The 23107-nt window shown below is 36.5% G+C and overlaps 3 protein-coding genes across 4 annotated transcripts in view; 2 read left to right on the top strand and 1 right to left on the bottom strand.

The window, feature by feature from the left end:
- LOC107098112 (dnaJ homolog subfamily B member 9-like) overlaps positions 1 to 2108 on the top strand; it is a 3821-nt gene extending 1713 nt beyond the window's left edge. The window contains exon 3 of the mRNA XM_015395582.1: positions 967 to 2108. Coding sequence (XP_015251068.1) covers positions 967 to 1379 — 413 coding nt within the window. The 3' untranslated portion in view covers positions 1380 to 2108. The remainder of the gene's footprint in view (positions 1 to 966) is intronic.
- Positions 2109 to 4464: 2356 nt separating this feature from the next.
- Positions 4465 to 18791, top strand: LOC107098109 (dynamin-1-like protein). Of its 2 annotated transcripts, XM_015395579.1 has the most exons (19): positions 4465 to 4683; positions 6810 to 6954; positions 7265 to 7294; positions 9135 to 9181; positions 9559 to 9630; positions 9713 to 9799; positions 11398 to 11560; positions 11656 to 11776; positions 11884 to 12015; positions 13420 to 13626; positions 13732 to 13852; positions 13935 to 14090; positions 14169 to 14258; positions 14350 to 14442; positions 14533 to 14586; positions 16914 to 17081; positions 17516 to 17625; positions 17737 to 17896; positions 18442 to 18791. In XM_015395579.1, the coding sequence occupies exons 1-19, from the start codon at positions 4582 to 4584 to the stop codon at positions 18496 to 18498; spliced, it is 2115 nt and encodes a 704-aa protein (XP_015251065.1). In that variant the 5' UTR covers positions 4465 to 4581; the 3' UTR covers positions 18499 to 18791. The 2 variants fall into 2 exon arrangements, with proteins under 2 accessions (XP_015251065.1, XP_015251064.1); XM_015395578.1 differs by lacking the exon at positions 7265 to 7294 and having other exon boundaries at positions 18442 to 18789.
- Positions 18792 to 19006: 215 nt separating this feature from the next.
- LOC107098111 (troponin T, cardiac muscle isoforms-like) lies at positions 19007 to 22548 on the bottom strand. The gene is made up of 9 exons (XM_015395581.1): positions 22457 to 22548; positions 22310 to 22367; positions 22113 to 22229; positions 21937 to 22014; positions 21735 to 21845; positions 20710 to 20822; positions 20525 to 20615; positions 20313 to 20350; positions 19007 to 19184 (listed from the first exon to the last, which is right to left on the bottom strand). The coding sequence occupies exons 2-9, from the start codon at positions 22361 to 22363 to the stop codon at positions 19139 to 19141; spliced, it is 648 nt and encodes a 215-aa protein (XP_015251067.1). The 5' UTR covers positions 22364 to 22367; positions 22457 to 22548; the 3' UTR covers positions 19007 to 19138.
- Positions 22549 to 23107: the final 559 nt, after the last annotated feature.

The following is a 23107-nucleotide window of genomic DNA, read 5'->3' as shown; positions in this document are numbered from 1 at the left end:
TTTTCAGTGGCCCTAATCCTCTTCCGTATATAAACATTTTGCATTTAAGATTAAAAGTTTTCGTCTGTCAGTATCCTCTATCCAGAACTCCTCAAGTGGAAAAGTTTGAGTTTCACCTGGTTTAATTTAGAGAAAAGTCTTCTTTAAAGAATCTTTGGCTATGCTGTTAATAATCAATCAATTGAAAGAAAAAAAAGCGAGATAAAAAAAAAGCAAGCAAAATAATTCTTTGTTTTAGCCCTATTATTAAATAACGATGACACCTGATAATAGATTTTGACAGAAATTGTAATCTTACTCACACCAGAGAAGTTTCTCGGGGTTACAGAAGGCAGCGTTTAACCAACCGGTCACACATCTAGTGAAGTGGCCACGATTCACAGTTAAAGGAGCTGTTAAATCATTAACGATTGTTTTAATCTTTGTTTTACGGCATTGAATCCTACATAAGTAGTAATTTAGAGAAATTATGTTTCAAAATGTTCTTCTATACTGCAGATATGCAATACTGATTTAATTATGAAATAATACTGCAACAGAAATAACACCTTATTTTTCATATTTAACAAAAGACATCTCTGATTTGCCAAATCTTTACAATATCGCATTTTTACTGAATTATTTTTACCATTAACCACAGTAATTTTCTATTCCAGTAAATTTTTGTTTCCCCTTGTTTTGCAATATCCTACTTGGCTAAGTGTTTATGTTTCTGATTTGTGTTGTTTTAATGCTACAGGGTAGAAATGTAATGTTGGTCTAATTTATTCCACTGTCAGACGTTTTTTCTTGGATGGGCAGTACCAAAACTAAATTTGTCTTTTGGGAGAAGTGAATTGAATTAAATGTAATAAAATTTGCCAAAAACAGTTTATAATCCTGTTAGTATTACAGAAGCATGATGTCCTCTCTAGTAATCTAGATTTCCTCGTCCTCTTTAACTAAATCGTCTCTCTGTGTTTGCAGCTTATGAGGTTTTGTCCGACGAGGGCAGAAGAAGAAAATACGATCAGTTTGGTGACAACGCATACTTCACTGGGGAGACGCAAAAACCTGGAAGCCACCAGCCTTTCACCTTCAACTTCGATGACATGTTTAAGGACTTTAACATCTACAGCCAAAACAGACATTCTCGCCACAGAAGACACTTTGAAGAACACTCCAGGTCCCACAACAGAAACAAGAGACACTTCCAGGGTGGCTTCGGGGCTGGGATGCTCGACGACATGTTTGACGACATGGATAGAATGTTTACTTTTGATAGACATAGCAAACAGACTGAGGGCAGGTTTCACGGTGCGACGAAGCAACACTGCCGAACTGTAACACAGCGCAGAGGAAACATGGTGACCACTTACACAGACTGCACTGCATCCTAAAGGGATTTCTAGCTTAAAACAACACAAGAAAACTACAGAAATCTGCATTGTCAGGATTATTGAGAAGAACGTAGTTTGCAAGCAAACAATGACTTTAGAGAGCATTCCTCTAAATTGAAATAAGCTTTATTGTAATTGAGTGTTAGGGAGTTATAATTTCTCTTTATATAAGCTGAAAGCCATTTTTTTTCTTCTTTTTTTTTAACTTGTTGCTCATTAACAGTCATAAATTCATAGGTCACATCACAATTTACGAACATTTGCAGAATTAGTTTAGGGTTTTCTGATGAAAGCAGGGATCACAGTAACCTAGCATCCTCTGCATCTTTGTTTCAATGTTTGTTCTCCACTGTTCTGAAACACTCCTAGGCTGTATGATGATAGTGTCCTTTCTTTTCAAATGTTTGTGGTCAACCCACTACCGGAGCACTTTTTGCAAAGTTATTAGACTATCTGTTAAACAGAAAAAACTAGTATCATAGATATATGTGTGTTTGTGTTAAATTTTAGAACACAATGCACTCTAAAAATAAGTGCTGGAGTACTAGACAACAGGAATTCATGCCTGACGTTCTTTAAAAAAAGCCTCTTGTATTATCTTTGTGATTCACAGAGGTTTTGGAAAATTGAATATGAATTCCAGTGGCTTTCTATCGGAGCTCTTGAGTATAAGCTATACAGCTGAACTGACTTAACAAACACTAGCTAATAAACCCACAGGGGTCTGGTAAGCTTCACCTGTAGGTTATGTTGGTGCTTTTATCTCTGATTGTTTCAACTTCTACTGTGCCACTGTGTTGGATATGTTTTCCATATTTTACCTTGTAAAATATTAAAAAGGCACTTTAAGTAAATTGTAACAAAAAAAGTTTTAATTGTTTATTAAAGACTGAAAATATGCAGATTGTATTAGAGGTGGGAGATGTGGACTTCATTAAGTCAGTTAATTCCATTACATCATTAATTTAAAAAATGAAACTCATATCCTATAGATTTATTACACATTTGGTGGACTTCCAGCTACTTAACTAGAATTCAGCTCCTTAGACAAATGTGGCTTAGAAGAATACTGAGTTTATACCATCTGCAAGTAGGGTTTGCCATTGAAAGGTCAATCATGGCTGCCAGTTTAAAGTTAAATGTGAAAGCAGAAGATATACAAGCAACAGGCAGAACCACAGATTGAGAGGATTATGAAACATTCCCATGTTTGGGGGAAATCCACAAGGCATGGACCAGTTGGAGATGGTGCTTCTGGATCTGCCTCACAGTAATGTCAAGGATATGAAAGAAGCTTTAACTGGGACCTTCCTTATGTTAAAGTGGTAGACCCAAGGTCTGGTGTTCAATAATGGATACTCAAAAAGAAGGCATAATGATGCAAAAAAAACATACAAAGCAGGTAGTTCTCACCACTCTCCAACACTCCCAACTATGTTTTATTCCAGTCTGTAAATCTCATGCATTAGGTCTTTCTGTCTGAACCCTTGTGTTGGCATTTGGAACAGCGCTATAACTTTACTACAGGCATCCCCAAAGTCGGCCCTCGAGGGCCACTGTCCTGCAGATTTTAGAGGTTTCTCTGATTTAGCTCAGCTGATTCTGATGACTGCAGTTCAGCAAAAGCTGTGCTGGACAGGGAAACCTCTAAAACCTGCAGAACTGTGGCCCTCGAGGAACGACTTTGGGGATGCCTGCTTTACTAGTAATGATATTCAAACAAGTAAAAAAAAAAACGAGTATGAGATGCACAACGTATATGATGTTAGACCTTTTTAAACCTTATTGCACCAGTCAAATTTGTAAAACTGGGCTAATATTTACCAATATGTTTTGCTATATGGTTGATGATTTTGTTCCGGGAGGGTAAGGAAAACAGGTTGGATTGTGGGTTGTTTTTTTGGTGATGTTACAATGATTGCATGCAGCAAATAATTGTAGGTGTTTAACTGAAGCTGGGAAGTAATGTCAGCATTATGGTTGGTTTTACATGCTGTATAGTATTGGTCATAATGGCAATATTGATGTTAAAACTCAGTAATAATGGCCCAGATCTTCATATTGGTTTATCCCTAAAATTACGATATAAGTATTTATGATATAACACAGAGTGAGGAACTGTAGTTCAAAGTCCGCTTCAGATGAAAGTAAATGTGCATTTAATTAAAAAATCAGGGTCCCAGGGAATAAAAGAGACCTAGATATGAACAGGACTAAAAGTGAATGGTGGTCTAGTTTGAAGCTGATGCACTGATGACTGAGGAAGCCATGTCACCTGCTCCGTTTTGCTTTTCATCCAGTCCAAAATTAATGAAAGTTTCCCCAGTTAGAGTGCTTCAGGCTTCCCTCTGTTGGCAAGATTTGTTAAGATCCTGATTTCAAATTACACTGACTTTAATGAACATGGAATGATCTATTTAATTTCCCCACGAACATACTCAGGGTCACGTGACCCTCATTTAGTGACTATCGGTGGACGATGAGAGACCAGGTCAGGTCCTTACATTAAACAGAAAAGCCGTGCTTTCTAACACTTCATTAGAGCCAGAGGTTAATGATGCACTGATGCATCATTATAGATGTACAGTAATGTGTGCAAAAGGAGCCCATGCCAATTACTAAGCACATATACTATATGCTATGTGGACGTACTTCTTAGTTAATATTTTTGTATGTAGATTATTTTATTTGCGTTATTTAATCTAATAAAAATCTGTACAAAAAAAAACAAAAAAACAGCACAGTTACACATAAATGTCCACTGGAAATTATTTACTTTGTATATATATATATTCATCTTATAAAATGTTTTGAATGGAATTATTTAAATATTTTTTTTATTATATGTATACTCAAAGTCCTGTTTGCTAAAATCAATACAATCATGATTCCGTGTTGTCTCATGTATAGTTGTTTTATCGCAATCAACACGGTGTTCACAGATTTACCTAAATATTTTGATCCATGCTTACCGTTACCATAGAAATGAACAGTGGCCTACGTGTGACGACAGCTGTCGGCGTTCAGCCGTCTCGAACTTCAACTCCCACAATGCAACTGCGGCAAACTGCGCAGTTGACGGCTCGAAAGTCAGGACTCCAAAGTAGCTTTAGCCGAGGGGACGTTGAATGACTTTGTCCCCGCGTGCTTTAACGAAGACTAAAGTTCTGTCGAGGACATTTAGGTACTGACGTCGGCTCTAATGGAGGCCCTCATTCCTGTCATTAATAAACTTCAGGATGTGTTTAACACAGTCGGTGCGGACATCATTCAGCTGCCCCAGATAGTTGTTGTGGGAACCCAGGTGAGAAACGTCTCTTGTTCTTAAATGCTAGCAAGTTGTTTTTACCCTGTTTAAACTAAATATTTGTTATTCTTATTGCAGTTTTCCATCTAGCTTTAGCCAAACACATTATTAAAAACACACCCACTGGACCGTACACTGTAATTTTTATCTTTAATTTGAATAATTACAACTGGAGCTAAGTTAGCATTAGCTTCATAGCTCTGCTATTTATAAGTTTTTTGACAGCTGACTTCAACAGTATCTACGTTATGACAACCTTAAACATTTAAACTATAGTTCCTTTTCTCTTAATATTTTTTCATGGGCTTTAAAGATTATTTTTGCATTGGGTACATTTCATGAAATATAACTTAATACAATTAAAATATCAGTAAAAGAAGTAGGTATTTTGTTAAATCTTGTTTTTGTTCTACATCTAATTGTACTTTTGTATTTTGTCGTTGAAAAAAATCAATGCGATTTAGCCTACATTTATTTAAAACCTTTCTTTACTCTTTAAAAGTTAGCATTATCAGTTGTAAACATTGGAGCTTAATTGGTTTAAAGTGGCTGGTTTTGTCTAAGAGATTTACCCTCTGGTCAGCTAATAGGATGTGTCTGTCTCAGACAGTTTGGCCTTTATCTGGGCTGTCAAGGAGAACGAAGGCATTAGGGGAAAGGACAGTTAAAAGGTTTTTGTTTTGCTTGGCCTTTAGAGATAAGTTTTCTGTAAAGAACATCACCTGGAATGCTGTTTCATTTCATATTTCCTACTAAATAAAAAGGCCATGGTTCTATAAGTTAGAAGCTTATATTTAAGTTTTTTTTGTCATTGATTTAAGTGCTTTAACAAGTAGATTACCTAACTTACATTGGCAGCAAACTAAAGTATACAGGATTTTAGCACTTCATAAAAAGCCTTTTGTTAGGGGAGAAAAACAAACCTAGTTTTATCTTTACACACATATTTCATGGAGTAAATAAAAGAAGCTCTATTGTCATTGTGCAGAGTAAATTAAAAAACATTGTTGATCTTGGTAAACCTATTTTAGAAGAACAATTATTTAGCAAGTTTTTAAGTAATCTTCAATACATGAGGACAAATACCTTAGAAAAGCATCAGCTGCTTCACAGCATTTTAGACATAGATGCACTAATCAGACTTCTCCTGGACAGAGACAATTTTATTTTTAGATCAGCCATGCTGATTCGGTTTTTGTTTTTCTTTCAGGATTATAACACATTCTGTAAGTTATTTAAATAGAGGTAAATGTTTTAAATGGAGGGGAATAAAAAAAAACTTATTTGGGCATTTATGCAGTGGTTTTAAACCTTTTCTAATTATTAGACTTAAAATTTGTGTGCTCGGTTGACAGATTTGTGTCTCTTAAGGGTTCCTTATGTGATGGAAAAGCAGAAAAAAAGGGGATGTGGGTGATTTAGTGGTGTGTCTGTAACAATAGATTTGTACTTATGAAGCAGCATGATGGCAACTAGTCCATAGCCAGCTTAAGAAATTAAAGTAACCTCATTGGCACAAATGCAAAGGAAAGCATGACACTAGAAGCTATACATAAATGAGCATCCAAATTTAAGATTTAACTTGATTATATCTTTAAAATAATTCTGAAAAATTCAGGCATATTTGAAACCTCTTATAGTCTTAAAGTTAAGCCTTTTTATGGCAACAGCCTTATAATGGACTTACCATATCAAGAGAAACCAACAAGCAATCAATTTCAGTAAAGAGACATTGTCACAAACCTGCTGGAACAGTTCAGGGTAACTCCACCCTTCTACTGGTGCTGATTTCTCCAGTGATTTTCTGGTATGCACTGCCAGATATACTTTATTACCTGCTAGTTCAACCCTTAATGAATGGTCCTTTTGGAAATCCCTTAATAAGTAATATATTCATTTTTAGCTTTACTTCCTCTCTGCAAAGTTAACTGGAATGTCCACATTAGCTGGTCTAAAAGATTTGAACATATTAAATACATTTGTAGGTGTAACCAATAGTCTTTCTTTGTATGCATCATGATGTGACTGGTTTTTCCCGTTAAAGAAGGATTAGTGTGTTACAGTAGCTAGATATTAATGCAGTTGCTTACTGTTGTTTATAATGTTATTGCTGTTTTCTACAGAGCAGTGGGAAGAGTTCTGTTTTAGAGAGCCTGGTGGGCAGGGACATCCTACCACGCGGTACTGGCATTGTCACACGCCGGCCCCTCATCCTGCAGCTGGTACACATTGATGCAGAGGATCGCAGGAAAACCAATGAGGAGAATGGTAACATCAAAGTCACATCTTCCTCTTTTTCTGTAGCATTGCATGGTCGACTTGAATTGGTTTGAATTCACTTATTAAAAGGTGCCTTAAAATAGTAATAATGCAGTAAGCTCAATATATGCTCTTGATCTTCTTTCTCTTTAAGTTGATATGTGGCTTTGATTTTTCCTTAACTGCAAAAAGGCTATTTTAACGATGAAATGCTCTCCTCTTCCTTTGGCAGCTGCCTCTAAGTGATGCTGCATTGTTTCACTAACATACAGATGCCACACTTAGCAAGGCTAATATTTTTGTCTTTCTTTAACCACAGCACCCAAGAAAAATGGCCGCCTTACCAAAGGTCTCCTTCTTTGTTTTCCTTGTTTGTCTGCTTTTATATTCCACCTCCACCTGTGAACCCAAACCATTTGCTCAGCTTCCCTTCCCCCTCTTTGCTTCATCCTCCCTTGTATTTTTATAGCTTTTTTTAAGTTGCCCAGTTATGTGTCCTCGTTTGCTCTGTTCAGGTGGATCTGTGTTAGTGGGAGTAAGAAATAGAGAGGAATGCAGTTGATTTTTGTCAAATTAAAAACATTTTTTTAACACATTCTTAATCATTTAGAGGCATAAATGTAACAATTTCGAACATTACATAAGGATAAATCACATTGTCCATTGACTCCATCCCGTAATTATTGCTATTTTAGACAAAAAACAAGTCCTTTATTAAACCTTTATTGGAAAATAATCTAATACTGTAAAAATACATTTTTTAAAACTTTAATATAAGTTTATTTCTAGTGGGGAAGAAAGTCCAACTTTTCGGCCATAACTGCTTTAAAAAAGTTTATTTATGGCCACTCCTACGATCACTTTATTTACAACTTTGTAGGGTTTTCACGATAATAAAACTTTAATCTAGATATTCATATCCAGGAAAATATATTGTAATTCAATAAAAAAAAAAATCACAAACTGTGAAAGGCATAATTTCATTACAATGTAAAATTCACTTTTTTCAATCTCAACATCAAATTTGCTTTCTCAACAGAATCACAGATGATAGTTAAATAAATCTGCAAATAAATGCAAAGTAAACCTCATTAGTACACACTTTGGTAGTGTTTTAAGGTAATTGGTAATGTGCAAATAATCCAGGATTCAAAGATTATTAAAACCAGAGACGCTCAAACAACAGATGTCTTTATTTTTAATACCATTCTGAATTAGTGTTTGTATCCGGATGCAGAGTTTGAGCATTGATATTTTTGGAAACCTCACTGCTTGGATGAAATCTGTTTTTGTTTTTTATCTCTGGTGAAACCATTTCTTTCTTAATTTAGCCATTTGTTTTGCATCATTATCCTGCAGAAATCTTATATCTGTTGTTTAGTTTTCTGGCAGACACTGACATGTTTTTAATTTAAAATTTCCTCTCATTTCAAAACTTTTTGATGACATTCACTCTATTAGGTAGAAGAACCCACAGCATCACAGATCCTCCTCCATACCAAACTTTTTGAAATGTTCTCCCTTGGTTTGATGGCAGACCCATAGTAGGTTACTGGAAAGCTCTAATTTATTCTTATTTGAACACAGTAGATTTACAATAGAGGTTGAGAATGAACAGCTGTTGTTTTTATGTTTTTTTTGTTATTTTTTTTTTTTTACACTCATACCATAGTGTGGTCTAATTTATTTTATTAGACCACACTATTTTTTTATTTTATTCATATATCTTACTCCATTACCCACTGTATGTAAATGTAGTGACAAGTAGCTAAAAATTAAACCTTTATGTCAGATATTTGTACCTCAGAAATTGAGTGTTTAACACATTGAAGTATCTTAATCGCTCAGATAAACTTTAAAAAAGTATGGTGTAAATTATTAACTGCGTTAGTTACATTTATTTTAAAGCAATTGTTAGAAATGTCGTACATTTTATCTGACATCACTATTGAACTTTATGGACTTTCACTTATTCATCTTTCCCCTTTTGGCAGTATTATTTTTGGTACCATTGAGTCAACCGTTTTTGTTTTTGTAAACTTTGATGATGTCCAAGTTTAATATAGTTTTTCCATCCTGTTTTACTGTTAGAAAAAACTTCTCCCAGGAGAAATTCACAAGGGGACTGTTGCCATAGCAGCAGCCATGTTTTCATGAAAACATCTGTTTACATCTTTGTATCTCTGCAGGTATCGAAGGAGAGGAGTGGGGGAAATTTCTACACACCAAAAACAAGGTAGAATTCACCAATATTGCTCCGTGGATTTTTAGACTTAAAGTTTAAGTCAATCCTCTGCTGGATATTAATGTACACATTTTTACCCAAAATATACAAATCTACTTAACAACTAACTATAGGAGGATCTATTGAAAGTTTTTGCTGTGATGAGAGCTAGGGTTCTTCTTAGCTGCTTGTCAAATACTTTGGGCGAGATAGTACATTTATTTTATGATTACTAACAGTGATTTTCAATGTGACTCTAGTAAAGATGTTTTTTTCAATATCTAGATCTTATTTTTGCTCCTTTTGCTCTTCTGTTAGTTAAAGACTACTTGTATGGATCTTGCCTGGTCAACCTTTCTTGATGTCATTTGATCAAATTTTACTTTCAGATTTATGCAGACTTCGAGGAGATCAGGAAGGAAATTGAAGCAGAGACAGAAAGAATCACGGGTAATAACAAGGTATGCTTGGTGGGGGAAAAAAAGGTAACGTTACTTGGAAAATTTAGTTTAAAGATCTTAAATCTTTGTGTTTTTGTTCCAGGGTATTAGTGACGAACCCATTCACTTAAAAATCTTCTCTCCAAATGTCGTAAACCTCACATTGGTGGACCTTCCTGGCATCACGAAAGTAAGACAAGTTTCGGTTTTGCTTCCAAAATCTCAGACATGTAATTTTTATGCAGTGTTGAACTTCCTTAAATGCCCTTCCAAAAAAAGAAACTTAAAAACAATCCACTGGACTGATGGGCTACTGTATAAAACCTCAAACTCGATGCTATTCCTGACATTTTGAATTGAAAAAGCTTCCTGAATGGGAAGCAAAACATCTTCAAACTTTGAAAAAAAGTCCAGTGGATTGTTTTTAATTTTCTTTTTTTGGAATGACTATGACCTGAATGAATGAGAATCTTCACCTCATATTCCTAAAATGTCTTTGAATAACCTTTAAGTTAAGTGGTTTCATTTGACAAGATGTTGTTAATCTTGTCTTATTAGTCCGCATTTATTAAAAAATAGTATCAATTATGCTGCAGAAATGATTAATAAACAAATATGTATGATGGCATGTATGATTATGTTCTTGGAGTATCAACAATCACATGTAAAATATTTGGTTGTTGGAAACAATTGAGTTGAACAAGCCCTTCCTGTGTTCAAGCATAGTTTCACTGGCCTCACCCACAGCGTCTGTGACAAGATTGAACGAACAACACATTTCTTTTATATTCCAAGGTGACAATGTAATCACACAAGATGGATAACTAGTGAAAGACACTCCAAAACAAACAGAAGTCAAAGTTTTGGTTAAAAAAACAAAAAAGAAGTGCATAAATTCACAATAGTCATTTGCAAACTAAACACATATATTTTGTTAAAGACAGTTCTAAGATCATATTTTAAACCAACCCTTTGCAGTGAGGCTTTCAGAGTTCTTCACTCTGATGGCAGCAGCAGAAAACACCTGATCTCTCATCATGGATTGAGTATAGATTGACTATTAGAAATTTACATTTCCCCACTCTGATCAGGACCCAAGCAGCAGAATTATGGATTTGCTGCTGTCTCTGGAGATTTTTAATACTAGGGAAGAGTGTATTAGTAGTGTGTTTTATGCATGGTGCTTGGAAAACAATGTCTATTGCAGTACCACAACTATCCATGGCCTGCTCCGCTATGCAAATAGTCTCAGTTCTTTATTATGAGTTGATAAGGGAAAATCTTCATGCTGTGGAAAAAAATAAGAGCTATGATCAAAATCAAAGTTTATCTCAACTTTGATTTTGGCTCCAAATGACCAGATTAATGTAAACTACAAAAATAATATTAGTAAAAAAAAAAATTATAGAATTTTTTTTTCTGCAATAATTTACATATTGTGCTCCTTATTTTTTTCTTCTATTTAGAAATGGCTTAAAGTCAAAAATATGATATGATGGTTTATGGCTCTTGGGTTTCTGCATCACGCAACATTCCAGCATGTCTGGACTTGGATATGGAGAACTTTAGACCTGCTAATAAAGTCATTGGAATTTATAAATTATATTATTCCAAAACCTTTGTAGAATCATTTTTAACAGTTAGGTTTTCTTAATAAAAATAACCCTCTGCAATTTTATTGTGGCAATTTACACATAATTATGGCTGGTTAAATAATCTTAACTTATGTCTTAAAGGGTTTTCTAAACTATTTTATGGTTTCAAACTGACATTTATTTCTGTAAATAGGTACCAGTAGGCGACCAACCTAATGACATAGAGATCCAGATCAGGGAGCTGATTCTCAAATACATCTCAAACCCCAACTCCATAATCCTGGCTGTGACCGCTGCCAACACTGACATGGCAACGTCGGAGGCTCTAAAGGTTGCCCGGGAGGTTGACCCAGATGGTAAATGACACTTTTTCTTTTTTTTTTTTTCTCTCCCTGTCTGTTTTGATATGTGATTATCCTTTATTTATTATATTTGTGTTTTTAACATTTAGGAAGGAGGACCCTAGCTGTTGTGACCAAGCTGGACCTTATGGATGCTGGCACTGACGCCATGGATGTTCTCATGGGCAGAGTCATTCCTGTCAAACTGGGCATTATTGGAATAGTGAACAGGTATCAATAAAGCAGATCATGCTTACATATAGAGCTCTAATGCAGGCAGTAATTGTAAAAAAAATCGACACACCCTGATGGCTGTTTATCTGTCTGCATTTTCTCAGGAGTCAGTTGGACATAAATCAGAAGAAAACAGTGGCCGATTCCATTCGCGATGAACATGCCTTCCTACAGAAGAAGTATCCGTCTCTTGCAAACAGAAACGGAACCAGATATCTGGCTAGAACATTAAACAGGTATAAATTATAGTATTTCAGCATCGGGACAGATTACCCTGATGGGCAACAGTACAATCATTTCAAATAACATGTAATGTAAAGAATAACAGATGACCTAAAGACTGCCATAAAAGCAACAAGCCATAAAAGCAACAATCCTATCTAAGCAGTACTTCTAGCTGATCACTTATATGGAGGAAAAAAACAAACAAACTCAGTTTCAACTGTAAATCATTTCCACCATATGACCATCGTTTTGTGGACCTCAGGTTTTTAGATATACATAGACATGGTTCTGAAGAAAGCCCTCAGAGACTGAACCTCCTATGGAAACTCCAGATGTGCAATCTTTAGAAAAGATGCTGATTATCTTTGTTTTATGCTCATCTACACAACAGAGCTGGATCAAACTGTTATCAACAGATAAGGCTTTCAGAGAGAATCATTACAGCTGATCTAACCCCTCATCAAGAGGTTGCACAGTTATTTTTGGAAGAAAGCAGCTATAAAAACAGTTTGTTTCCCCAGGCTGTAACTGGTGAACACAGTAAACATCGCAGTCACAGGTCAGCTGCTCTGCTGGGAAATAAATAAGCATATTAGCCTATCACAAGTTCACAACATGCCTTGTTCTTTGTAAAGCAAAAAAGAACAGATGACTGCACAAACAACAAACTATTCCTTATTTTGTTTCGATTTAAGTTGTGACTAGGGATGGGTAAAAAAAAAAAACGATTTAATCGATTTTGAATCGATTACTTTACATTTTTGCAGAATCGATGTCTAGGGAACGAGATCGATTATTTTTATAGTTATGCGCGTGGCGTTCACATTCAAATGAGCTGGAAAGATACACTCAAGATGACTTCAAGCCAGACAGCTGCAACTATAGCTAGTAGGTTGACTGAAGACATTAACAAATGGGGGCTGACCAGCAAACACCCTGTAGTTGTTACAGACAACGCTGCAAATATGGTTTGTGCATTGAAGATAATGCAGCTCATGCATGTCTGCTGTGTCCTCGCTGTGTCACGACTTTGGCCTTACTTTTCCCAAACAAGCTTGCACTTATGAGACATATTAGTTCACATCTCAAGCTTAAACTGTCTGATTTACAAGTTTGCACTTTGTGTTTAATGTGACAAGAAAAAGTAAAATACATGAGTATTCTGAAACACAGTTGAACCACTTTCATTATTTTAAAAACAGATCCAATCGAAATTAATTCATTTAGAACTGTATGAATCAAAATAATTTTAAACTACATCTTTAAAGGGGTAAAATGAGGGGGAATGCCAATCCTAAGTGTTGCAAACGTTTCTCTGATTTAACTTGACTTCTACATTTTGATGATAAACAGTTTGCTTTGTTATTATTTTGCTGCTATATAAACTGACCAGACTTTGTGTTTGATCACCACAGGTTGTTGATGCATCACATCAGAGATTGTCTTCCTGAGCTGAAGACCAGGATCAACGTGCTTGCGGCCCAGTACCAGTCCTTACTGAACAGCTACGGGGAACCTGTTGAGGAAAAGAGCTCCACCTTGCTGCAGCTCATCACCAAGTTTGCTGCAGAGTATTGTAACACTATAGAAGGCACAGCCAAATATATTGAGACAGCAGAGCTGTAAGTTGCACAGGTCTCTGAGCTGTATCCTCTGTGACTTTAGACATTTAACTGAATACATGTTTTACTGCTTTTTAACATTTGAAAATGTTTTTTTTTTTTCAGATGTGGTGGAGCAAGAATCTGTTATATTTTCCACGAGACGTTCGGCCGTACTTTAGAGTCTGTGGATCCTCTGGGTGGCCTGACGACCATCGACGTGCTGACGGCAATCAGAAATGCAACGGTTAGTTACTCTACATTTTTCTGTAAGTCCTTATCCTACCTGGTAGCTTTAGGATGGATTACAGTTTGGATTTCACTGACAGGGCCCAAGGCCTGCCTTGTTCGTGCCGGAGGTTTCGTTTGAGCTGCTGGTAAAGCGACAAATCAAACGGCTGGAGGAACCCAGTCTGCGCTGTGTCGAGTTGGTTCATGAAGAGATGCAGAGAATCATCCAACACTGCAGTAATTACAGCACTCAGGTGAGAGATACTCATGAGCAGAAAAAAACCCAACAAAGCAAACATTGATGCTAAATATCCCGGCTTTTCTTTCTGCAGGAGTTATTGAGGTTTCCAAAACTTCATGATGCCATAGTGGAGGTGGTCACCTCCCTCCTCAGAAGGAGACTTCCAGTCACAAATGATATGGTTAGAGCGTTGCTTTAGCTAACGCCAGTTATCTTTCTGTTGAACATTTAAAATCCGATCAGATTGATTTCTGTATTCTGCTTCTCTGCAGGTTCATAACCTGGTTGCCATTGAGCTGGCCTACATCAACACCAAACACCCTGACTTTGCAGATGCCATTGGCCTCATGAACAATAATATAGATGTAAAAATTTGTCTTTTGTTCATTTAATCCTTAACGCTGTTGAAAGCATGGCGTTGCTTCATTTTTTTGTAATGTCATAACCTCTTTTAGGAGCAGAGACGCAGCAGAATGAGAGACTTGCCCCCCTCCGTACCCAGAGATAAGGTAGCCTCTGCTTTTGTGAGATTCTCACTGCTGCTGTTTTACTTTCTAAAGCCTCAACAAGACTGTCATTTATGCAGTTTACCGTTCTTTTACTGAAGCTTTTAACAGTTTCTGAATTTAAATCTATAGTAATATTTTAAACAATTCAGCTTCTGTACCTCATAAACAGCTGTTTTTAGCTTCAGCTTGTGTTTCTATTCACTCTTTTCTGCTCCTTGTTTAATTTTAGTCCTTTAAAAGCCCTTCTGGGCATTCTGTTTGGATGGTGAGGCAGTTAAGGTCTCTCACTTTCTGTTGCTATCTGCAAACTCTGCATCTGGCTTCCTCTAACTTATAAGCTTTGTTTTCAAATGCATGCAGCCATTACTAATAGTCGATAGTGAATTTAGGTATTGAGTGCATTGGGTTTTAGAAGAGGTTTTAATATGAAGTCAGAATTCTGCCGGGGCAGGTGCGTAATAAATACTAATGCAAGCAGTTTGATTTAAATCATGCCACATACTCTCCTCTCCACCTGCATTATGTAAATGTTTTCCATTCTTTATGAGTGTAGATTCAATAATAATAATATTATGTAACAGGCATGAGTGCTCACTACTCATCTGCGCTCGTTGCCTGCTTTTTATGCACCTGTAGATTCTCTCCCACTCATGTGATGATCTGGTTCTTATTGTATTCTTTTTTCAACATTTTGGCTAGTATATGGTAGAAAAAATATATTATTTGCTCAATTATTAGCAGATTAAAAAGAAAAAGCATGGAGTGCATTTGTCATCACTCCTTCAGTCAATTTTGATGTCTTTTATTGAAATCCAGTACAGCTAAAATGAACGGTGAAAATAGGGTTTGCCTCTATGTGAAAGCGTAACACAGTGATTCCCTAAATGCTTAAAAGCATTTTTGGAAAACTTATATTTTACTTTACCTTTTACATCACCAAAACACAAGAATTACACAGAATATGTCAGGAGGAAAGACGTGAAATGCAGCATTATGTTTTGTAAAAAAAAAACTCTAACCTTTAGACTCTTACGGCGTGTGGGGAAGCAGCACGTTAATCAGAGAAATAAGTATGAGGCTTCTGGAGGAGTAATGGAAAATCAGTGAAAGGACTGCTGTTGGTGTTACACACCACAATTCTGGCTAAATCTATTAATCTGTTGATTATTTTTTCGATTCACTGATTAATATTCAGATAGCCAAAGGTTTCTTAAAGAAGACTTTTTATTAAATTAAGGTGAAATTAAAACTTTTCCGCTGGAGAAGTTCTTGATGGAGCACATTGACAGATGGAAAGAAATTTTTTTTTTAATCTTCAATGCTAAATATTTACATATTTACGTTTACATTTTTGGTATAGCTACTGCTCTAAGTGGGTTGCTCTGTCAGCTAAAGGCATGTTTTACTGTCTCTATACTCCAGATAACGATTAATCGATTACTAAATTGGCAAATAATTTTTGCAGCCATAGTTTCAATTTTGCCACAAGTCATGTAGGAGAGACTGCAAGCAGGAGAGGCTCATATAGTCAGATGGAGTAAACTTTCTAGCCTACCGGCAAAATATTGTCAGAAAACTAAGATTGGAGCTGCAGAGATCCTTTTCTTTTTTAAGAAACAGAGCCGAGAGAATGGGAACTGGAAGAGTGGCGGCCTAGTGGTTAGAGCATAGAGCTTGGAATCCTGAGGTTGTGAGTCAAAACCCACTCCCAGAGACTGCCACTCTGGGTCCCTGAGCAAAAGACCGTTAACCTCACACTGCTCCCCGGGCACCGCAAATGGCAGCCCACTGCTCCCCAAGGGGAGGGTTAAATGCAGAGAGTGAATTTCGTTGCACTGTACTTGCGACAGTGTAATGACAAAAAAACGCTGGAAAAAGAAAGACCGATCAAAAGTGTTTTAAGTAAAAGACTAAAAAAGTTGTCGAAATTTTATTAATTAATTAAAACCATAATGTTTTCTTTTTGTTTTCTTTACAACATAAAATCCAAATCCAATGTTTTAAAGTTGTAACTTGGCAAGAAGTTAAGTTACCTTAAAGTTTGCAAGACATCCTTAGTTCTGTCATTTAATCAACAATCAGAATGTCAGAATGCATGGAAATGACGGGGAAACATATTGGCTAGAATAGTAAAGGCTTGACTCTTGCTTCTTCATATACAGTCTATCTTGTTGGGTTTTTCTGCTAGTATATTTTGAGTAGATTTTTTTAGGAGAACTTATTGCATGCTAGAGTTTGATCATAATCTATTATTTTCCCTACCCCAAAATTTAAGTGAGACTTTAATTCCTTAAAAAAAGTTCTTCTCTTCTGTGTTCTTATACTAGGCAGCAGCGAGTAGCGTCCCTGTTACAGAGCAAGGAGACGGTGGGACAGGCAGCTGGAGGGGCATGTTAAAGAAAGGAGAGGACTTTCTACCAGGTGACAGGACAACACTCCAACCTCTGCCCTCAGCAAGCCCCATGAGGGGTCATGCTGTCAACCTGCTGGATGTTGTAAGTGGTCTGATTAAAATACATTGACATTTTTTTTTTTTTTTTTAAATACGTATTTTTATAGCATGAAATATGAATGCTTATATCATTGCTGATTAAGAAGCAACCTTAAATGGGCGAATCTGCTGTAAGAAATGTTTGTTCTTTCTTAAATATTAGTTTCTTTTTTTATCTTGTGAAAAAAGCTCTAATGGAATCAAAAGAAAGGTTCATGATTCACCTTGTGTACAATTATAACCAAGATTCTGATCTGCTGATCTGATTTATGTTGTTGCACACTGCTATCACTTGGGGGCAGTCTCATTGTGTCTGCAAGCAGGTTGCAATTTATTTCACCTTTTAAACACACGTTGTTTTGTTATTTTATTTAAACCTTTTTTCGGTTAAGCTCAGCTCCAGGTTGAAGAAGCTAATTTAATTTCTTCTGTCACCAGCCGGTACCAGTATCCAGAAAGCTATCTGCTCGTGAACAAAGAGACTGTGAGGTCATCGAGAGACTCATCAAGTCATACTTCCTGATTGTTCGGAAGAATATCCAAGACAGGTACAGAGTTGTATTTTTTGTTTATTATATTTACCCTCTTTCCAAAATAAATTGGTGCCAAAAACTGACATTTATACTTACTTCCTGAGGTGTGTTATTATCTGAACTCAGTGTACCAAAGGCAGTGATGCACTTCCTGGTGAACCACGTGAAGGACTGCCTGCAGAGCGAGCTGGTGGGTCAGTTATATAAGACGGCCCTGCTGAACGACCTGCTGACAGAGTCTGAGGACATGGCTCAGAGACGTAACGAGGCCGCCGACATGTTAAAGGTGACACATTCTCTACATGTCGCTACAAAGTGCTAAAACCAAAGTCACGGCCACTGATTCAGTGACACTAAATGTACATTTCAGGAATAGTACCTGATCCCCCAGGGATGAAAAGCTTAGTATGTTTTTTTTTTTCAAAGGTATCATTAAAGAGCTGCCTACAGGTCCAAAGTCTTCTTATCATGTAAAAGTAAATTAATTATTTTGTAGGGTTCTGGAGTCCAAGCACTTGAGATCTAAAGTCACTGAAGTTTTTGTGGCTGACATGTCATCTGCTGGTGTTGTTCTACCAGGTTTAATGAAGTCAAAAGTCAAAGCAGCTGTCTTTATGGAAAATCTTAACACTTAATGAGTCTTCTGTGCTGACAAGCTTTATGAAGATCCAATTTAAATCCCTGATGCTGTGGAACAGAGATGCAGCAATTTACACTATATTGATAAATATAGTTACTAATTTCAAAATTCTTCTCAGTGATTGAATGTTTGGGTTTTCATTGAATGTCAGCAGTAATCCTTTGCCTTACACCTTCTGTCTTGTTCTCCAGGCTTTGCAGAAAGCCAGCCAGGTGATTGCAGAGATTAGAGAGACCCACATGTGGTGAGCAGCAACCGTCTTCAGCCTCCTAGCTACAAAGCATCCGTCTCCTGATGCTGCATCTCAGCTATCTGGCCACTTGGAAATGCACTGACATGGAAAAATGTATTACCAGTATAAAATTATGATGTACAGAACAGCGAGGACTGTCTATTAATAGGGGATGGTATTATTGCAGTCCCAAATGATATTTTCTTAAAGGTAATTAAAAGCAGAAATATGTATAATGTTATGTCACCACTGTGTGGAGCCTTGCTTAAAAACATCTGCTATTATTTTAGATTGAAATAAAAGCTATAAATCATTAAACAGTAATAAAGATATCAATCTTTTCTTTATTAGAAGTTGCCATAATATTCTTCTTTCATTTTACATTCATTTGTTGGTTAATAATGTTATTTTTGTAGAACATAGAAACAAAAACATTTGATGATCACTTTTTTTCTTTAAGTATTATTCTGACAATGTTGGACAAATGAGATATTAATGGTTTATAGAGAGACATCAGAGTGGATGAAGTGACTTATTTATTCTTTTGATTTCATGATGGTTGACATTTACTCCCAAGACAACAAGAAAATAAACAGAACCCCAAGTATTTGATCAGTTCATCTACTGGGATTCCTGGATTCGCTCTCGCTGCAGCTTTACCTCAGCCGTCCGCCCATCTTGCCCTTACCGCGGCCTTTGGCACTGAAACATGCAGGGAAAATCTTTAAGCACTCAGAACATCATTATGCTGGGAGTATTTAGTTTGTATCATGTTATAGTAAAAGCACTCATTTTAATCAGTGTTAAGCCAGACTGGATTTTCTGTCATGGCTGAGATGAAAACATAAGTATGTATTGTTTTGCCTTTATGATATTAATCCTTTAACATGCCCTCTTTCTTTTGATTTTACCGGGTAATGTCATATTTTATGTTGGGTCAAACTTCTTAAATGCAATAGATTATTTCTCTCCATCGTACAGATAAACATTCTGTTGGTGTTTAAACTCAAATCCTCAACTTTGGTATCTTTTTCCAAATGGAGAAAATGATCCCCTGTGGGCTTTCATCCAGACTGGCAATTTGGAAATGTTTAAAAAGGTTCAGAATATATATTTTTAGTATTTACTGCATTTGGATAATTGCAAACACAAATTAAAGCTTTGTTTATTACATTGTTATAAAGGAGACTGTTATAGCAGTAATTTATAAAAGTCCAGATAGAATTGTAATCTATTTTCTTCCAGTTACAGTCAAAATCTTTCCTGACAAAACATAACAAACCTAAACGCTACAAGGACTGGAACCAAATGCTTCGATCAGATAAGGTTCAGCTTTTTTTCTGAAAAACCTTTCAGATGGACTGGATTAAAATATATATAGATAGAAACCTCATCTTCACTGCTATATTTACTGGCAGATCAGTCATGCTGTGGGTCTGTTTTTTTTCCAACTTCACATCCAGTGGTAAACCTTGTTAAGACTGGCTGGAATCTTAACGTCTTAGGAATACTAAAATATTTGTGACTGTCAGTTCCTTAATTATCTAAATGTGGATAAATGATACTGAATTGACACAGAATTAGCCTTCTTTCAAGACTGCCTCTGTCTTAGGAGCTAGATCACAGAAAATATGAGGGGTAACACCGAGAGGTGGAGCAAAAGGTGCAGAGACTCGTCTATGAAGTTCTACAAAGTATCAACAGCAGGAGTACCAAGTAGTTTGGCACCAGTTTTTGATTAAAAGCAAACATTTAGTTGTTAATGAGATTCTCCCTACTGAGTCAATGCACTAAAACTGAAAGCCTGTCTATTTATTTAGTTGAACTCACCTCTGGTGGTCTTGAACTCGGCAGAGAAGCTGATTAATCTGCAAAGAAGGAAACGTTAAATATCCACAGGGTGCAGAAAATCATTAAGGTAAAGAAAGGGGGTTTCTTTTCGAGGCTAGAATAGCCTCAATATTACCTGACTTTGACACATAAGCAATACCTTGAATTGTGACTAAAATGTGAAGAAGATACCTTTGATTATCCAGACTTACATCATATTTCTGTCTTCTAAGTTTCTCACTGAGATCAAACTTCTCAGACTCCAAGCCTCTGAGCGAATCCCACAGCTCCTTGGCCTTCTCCCTAAACACAGACAAGTCTCATCAAAATGACGTTTAACATCAGGATCTCCATTGGTATTAGAACTAGACCGATGTTATGGGAGCTTGAGCCATACTTAAGTTTGTCCTCATTCATATGATCAACAGTGAGAGGCTTCCTGCGCTCAGCCAGGATCTTCTTCTTCTTCTCCCTCTCAGTTTGCTTCTTCCCTCCTTTCCTGGTGTCACTCTGTTTATCAGATGAAAAGCAAACAAGTGGGTTTCCTTTTGTTAATTACTTACAATGTACTGGGGATTAAAACACATATACAGGTATTGCAAATTTAGACAGAATAATAATGGCTGGGTTTAATAAAAATAAAAGAAACCTTGCTTTATTTTTTTTTACATAAATTATGATATACTTAACAAATAAAAACAAATGTGATACCCTTTTTCCACCAATGCTGAAGATAGGTACCAACCCCACTGCGACGTGGAAGTGGAATGATGGATAAATGTATGTATGGATAGAATATATATTTGAAATAAATCTGAAGATAGCTTTTAACTAAAAGATAATAAAACGTTGAAATGCAGAGTTTAACCCTAAAATTTATTATGTGCTAAAATCATTACTAATAACCTCAGTATTTGATTATTTAGTGTTTTTGCAGCAGTCGATCTAATAAATTACACGTTGATTTTGGTTTGTAGAAATTAATTTAGGAACCTGTACAGGTACTCAACTGCAGACCAATCAGCTTTGTCTATAGCAGCATAAGCCCCGCCCACTGACTCTGGTTAGGCTCATCAAGATATTCACCATATGCCAACACTGCACTGTCTTGACGTATCAGATATATAAATAAAAAAAAATCCATATTTTTTGAAATTATTAAACATTTTCCTTTCAAGAGTTTCAATGTTTTTTGTTTTTCAAATAAGAAACGACTTATTTACTGATTAAGTTTTATACTCTGGGGCTTTTTACTTTCCATGCCTTCAATTTTTTGGATTAGGAGACATTTAATGTGACAGGAGATATTGTTAAAGTTAGGATCTATGCATTTCTATTAAGACTGCAGTGGTTTTTGTAGGTCTCTATCTTCATTTAGGACTAGATGTTGGAGAATAAACCAATTAAAGCCCAAATGTAGACCTTTTGTCCAGAGCCGTACTGCTGACTCATGTTTGAGAGGGCTTTCTTCTTCTTGGCATCATCATCCTGCTTTTTACGTTGTTCCTCTTGCTCCTTGCGCTCCTTCTCCTCCTGCAGGAAGGAAATAAGAAATCTTCATACGGTTAGGTACTATCAGAGCAAAAGATAAGGTGAGAACATATGCATATACAGTAAACCTTACAGCAAGTCTGGCCTGCCTCTCCTTCTCCCTCTCTGCCCTGATTCTCTGCTGCTCGGCTCTCTCAGTACGACGTTTCTCCTTAAAAATCCACCACAAACACACAAAACATTTACATTCACAGCTTATTTTAGAGTCTCGTCAGATAAACTGAACTCCTCTAAATCAGAAACGCTCACGATTCTGTTAACAAGGGCGATGAGCTCCTCTTCCTCTTTCTTCCTCTGGACAAAGTGAGCCTCAATCAAGGCCTGCAGCTCAGCCAGATCTTTCTCCTGTCGCTTTCTGTAGATGTCCTGACAGCAGAAATGGAACAAAGGCCATTAGAAGATCTAATAAGATTAAACAGAGTATAATATGAAAGAGATTAACTAACATCAAAGTCCACTTTTTCCCCATCGGGCATCTTGGGGGCCGCTATGTTTGTCATAAACCTGCAGAAGGCAAGAGTGTGTTTTTAATGAACGTATTCGGATGGAAATGGGAAGTCAGACATTGGAATTGAGAAAAGCTGAACACTTACTTGGGTTTGGGTTTGGATTCATCTGAGGGAGGGAAATATTTTTGTCATTAACACAAATATGCTTTTTAAACCACAATATAGATATATTTAACAATCATTGTGTATTCAGATAGATTAAAATCACAGATGCATTTTTATGGTTGTTTGATTTGCCAACAGAATGATGCATTCTGTGTTAAATCCTGAGAAACTGCAGAGATTCACATCTCAGAATCAGCCTGTTGCTTTGCGTCAGGGAGAAACACAAAACATCACCCTAGAGACTACATATCCACTGACATATATGGCAGTGTTATGCTGTGGGGGACGCTTTCCTACAGCAGAGACAGAAAAGCAAGTCAGAGTTGGAGGCGAGGTGGACAGAACTTTAAACATCATTCTAGGAGACATCATTGTACTAATAGTAGAACTTGTGTTTTTTCCTTTTCTTTTTTAAAGCTGTTTTCCAACCATCAAGACTCTGAAAATGGAGTAAGCCACTTAGGTTTTGTCCATCAAACTACAGTACCACAGCTCAACTAATACCATTTATATCTGTGGCCGATCTCTCAGGTCAGCTGATCTGGTGCTCCTGACAGTGCCTAAAGTAAGGCTTAAGCTCAGAGGGGATCGAGCGTTTTCTGTTGCAGCTCCAAAACTTTGGAATGGATT

The sequence above is a fragment of the Cyprinodon variegatus genome, unplaced genomic scaffold (genome assembly GCF_000732505.1).
Source record: "Cyprinodon variegatus isolate N-32 unplaced genomic scaffold, C_variegatus-1.0 Scaffold748, whole genome shotgun sequence".
Taxonomy (NCBI): domain Eukaryota; kingdom Metazoa; phylum Chordata; class Actinopteri; order Cyprinodontiformes; family Cyprinodontidae; genus Cyprinodon; species Cyprinodon variegatus.
The sequence above is the reverse complement of the archived record's forward strand: the minus strand, read 5'-3'. Positions and strand labels throughout refer to the sequence as shown.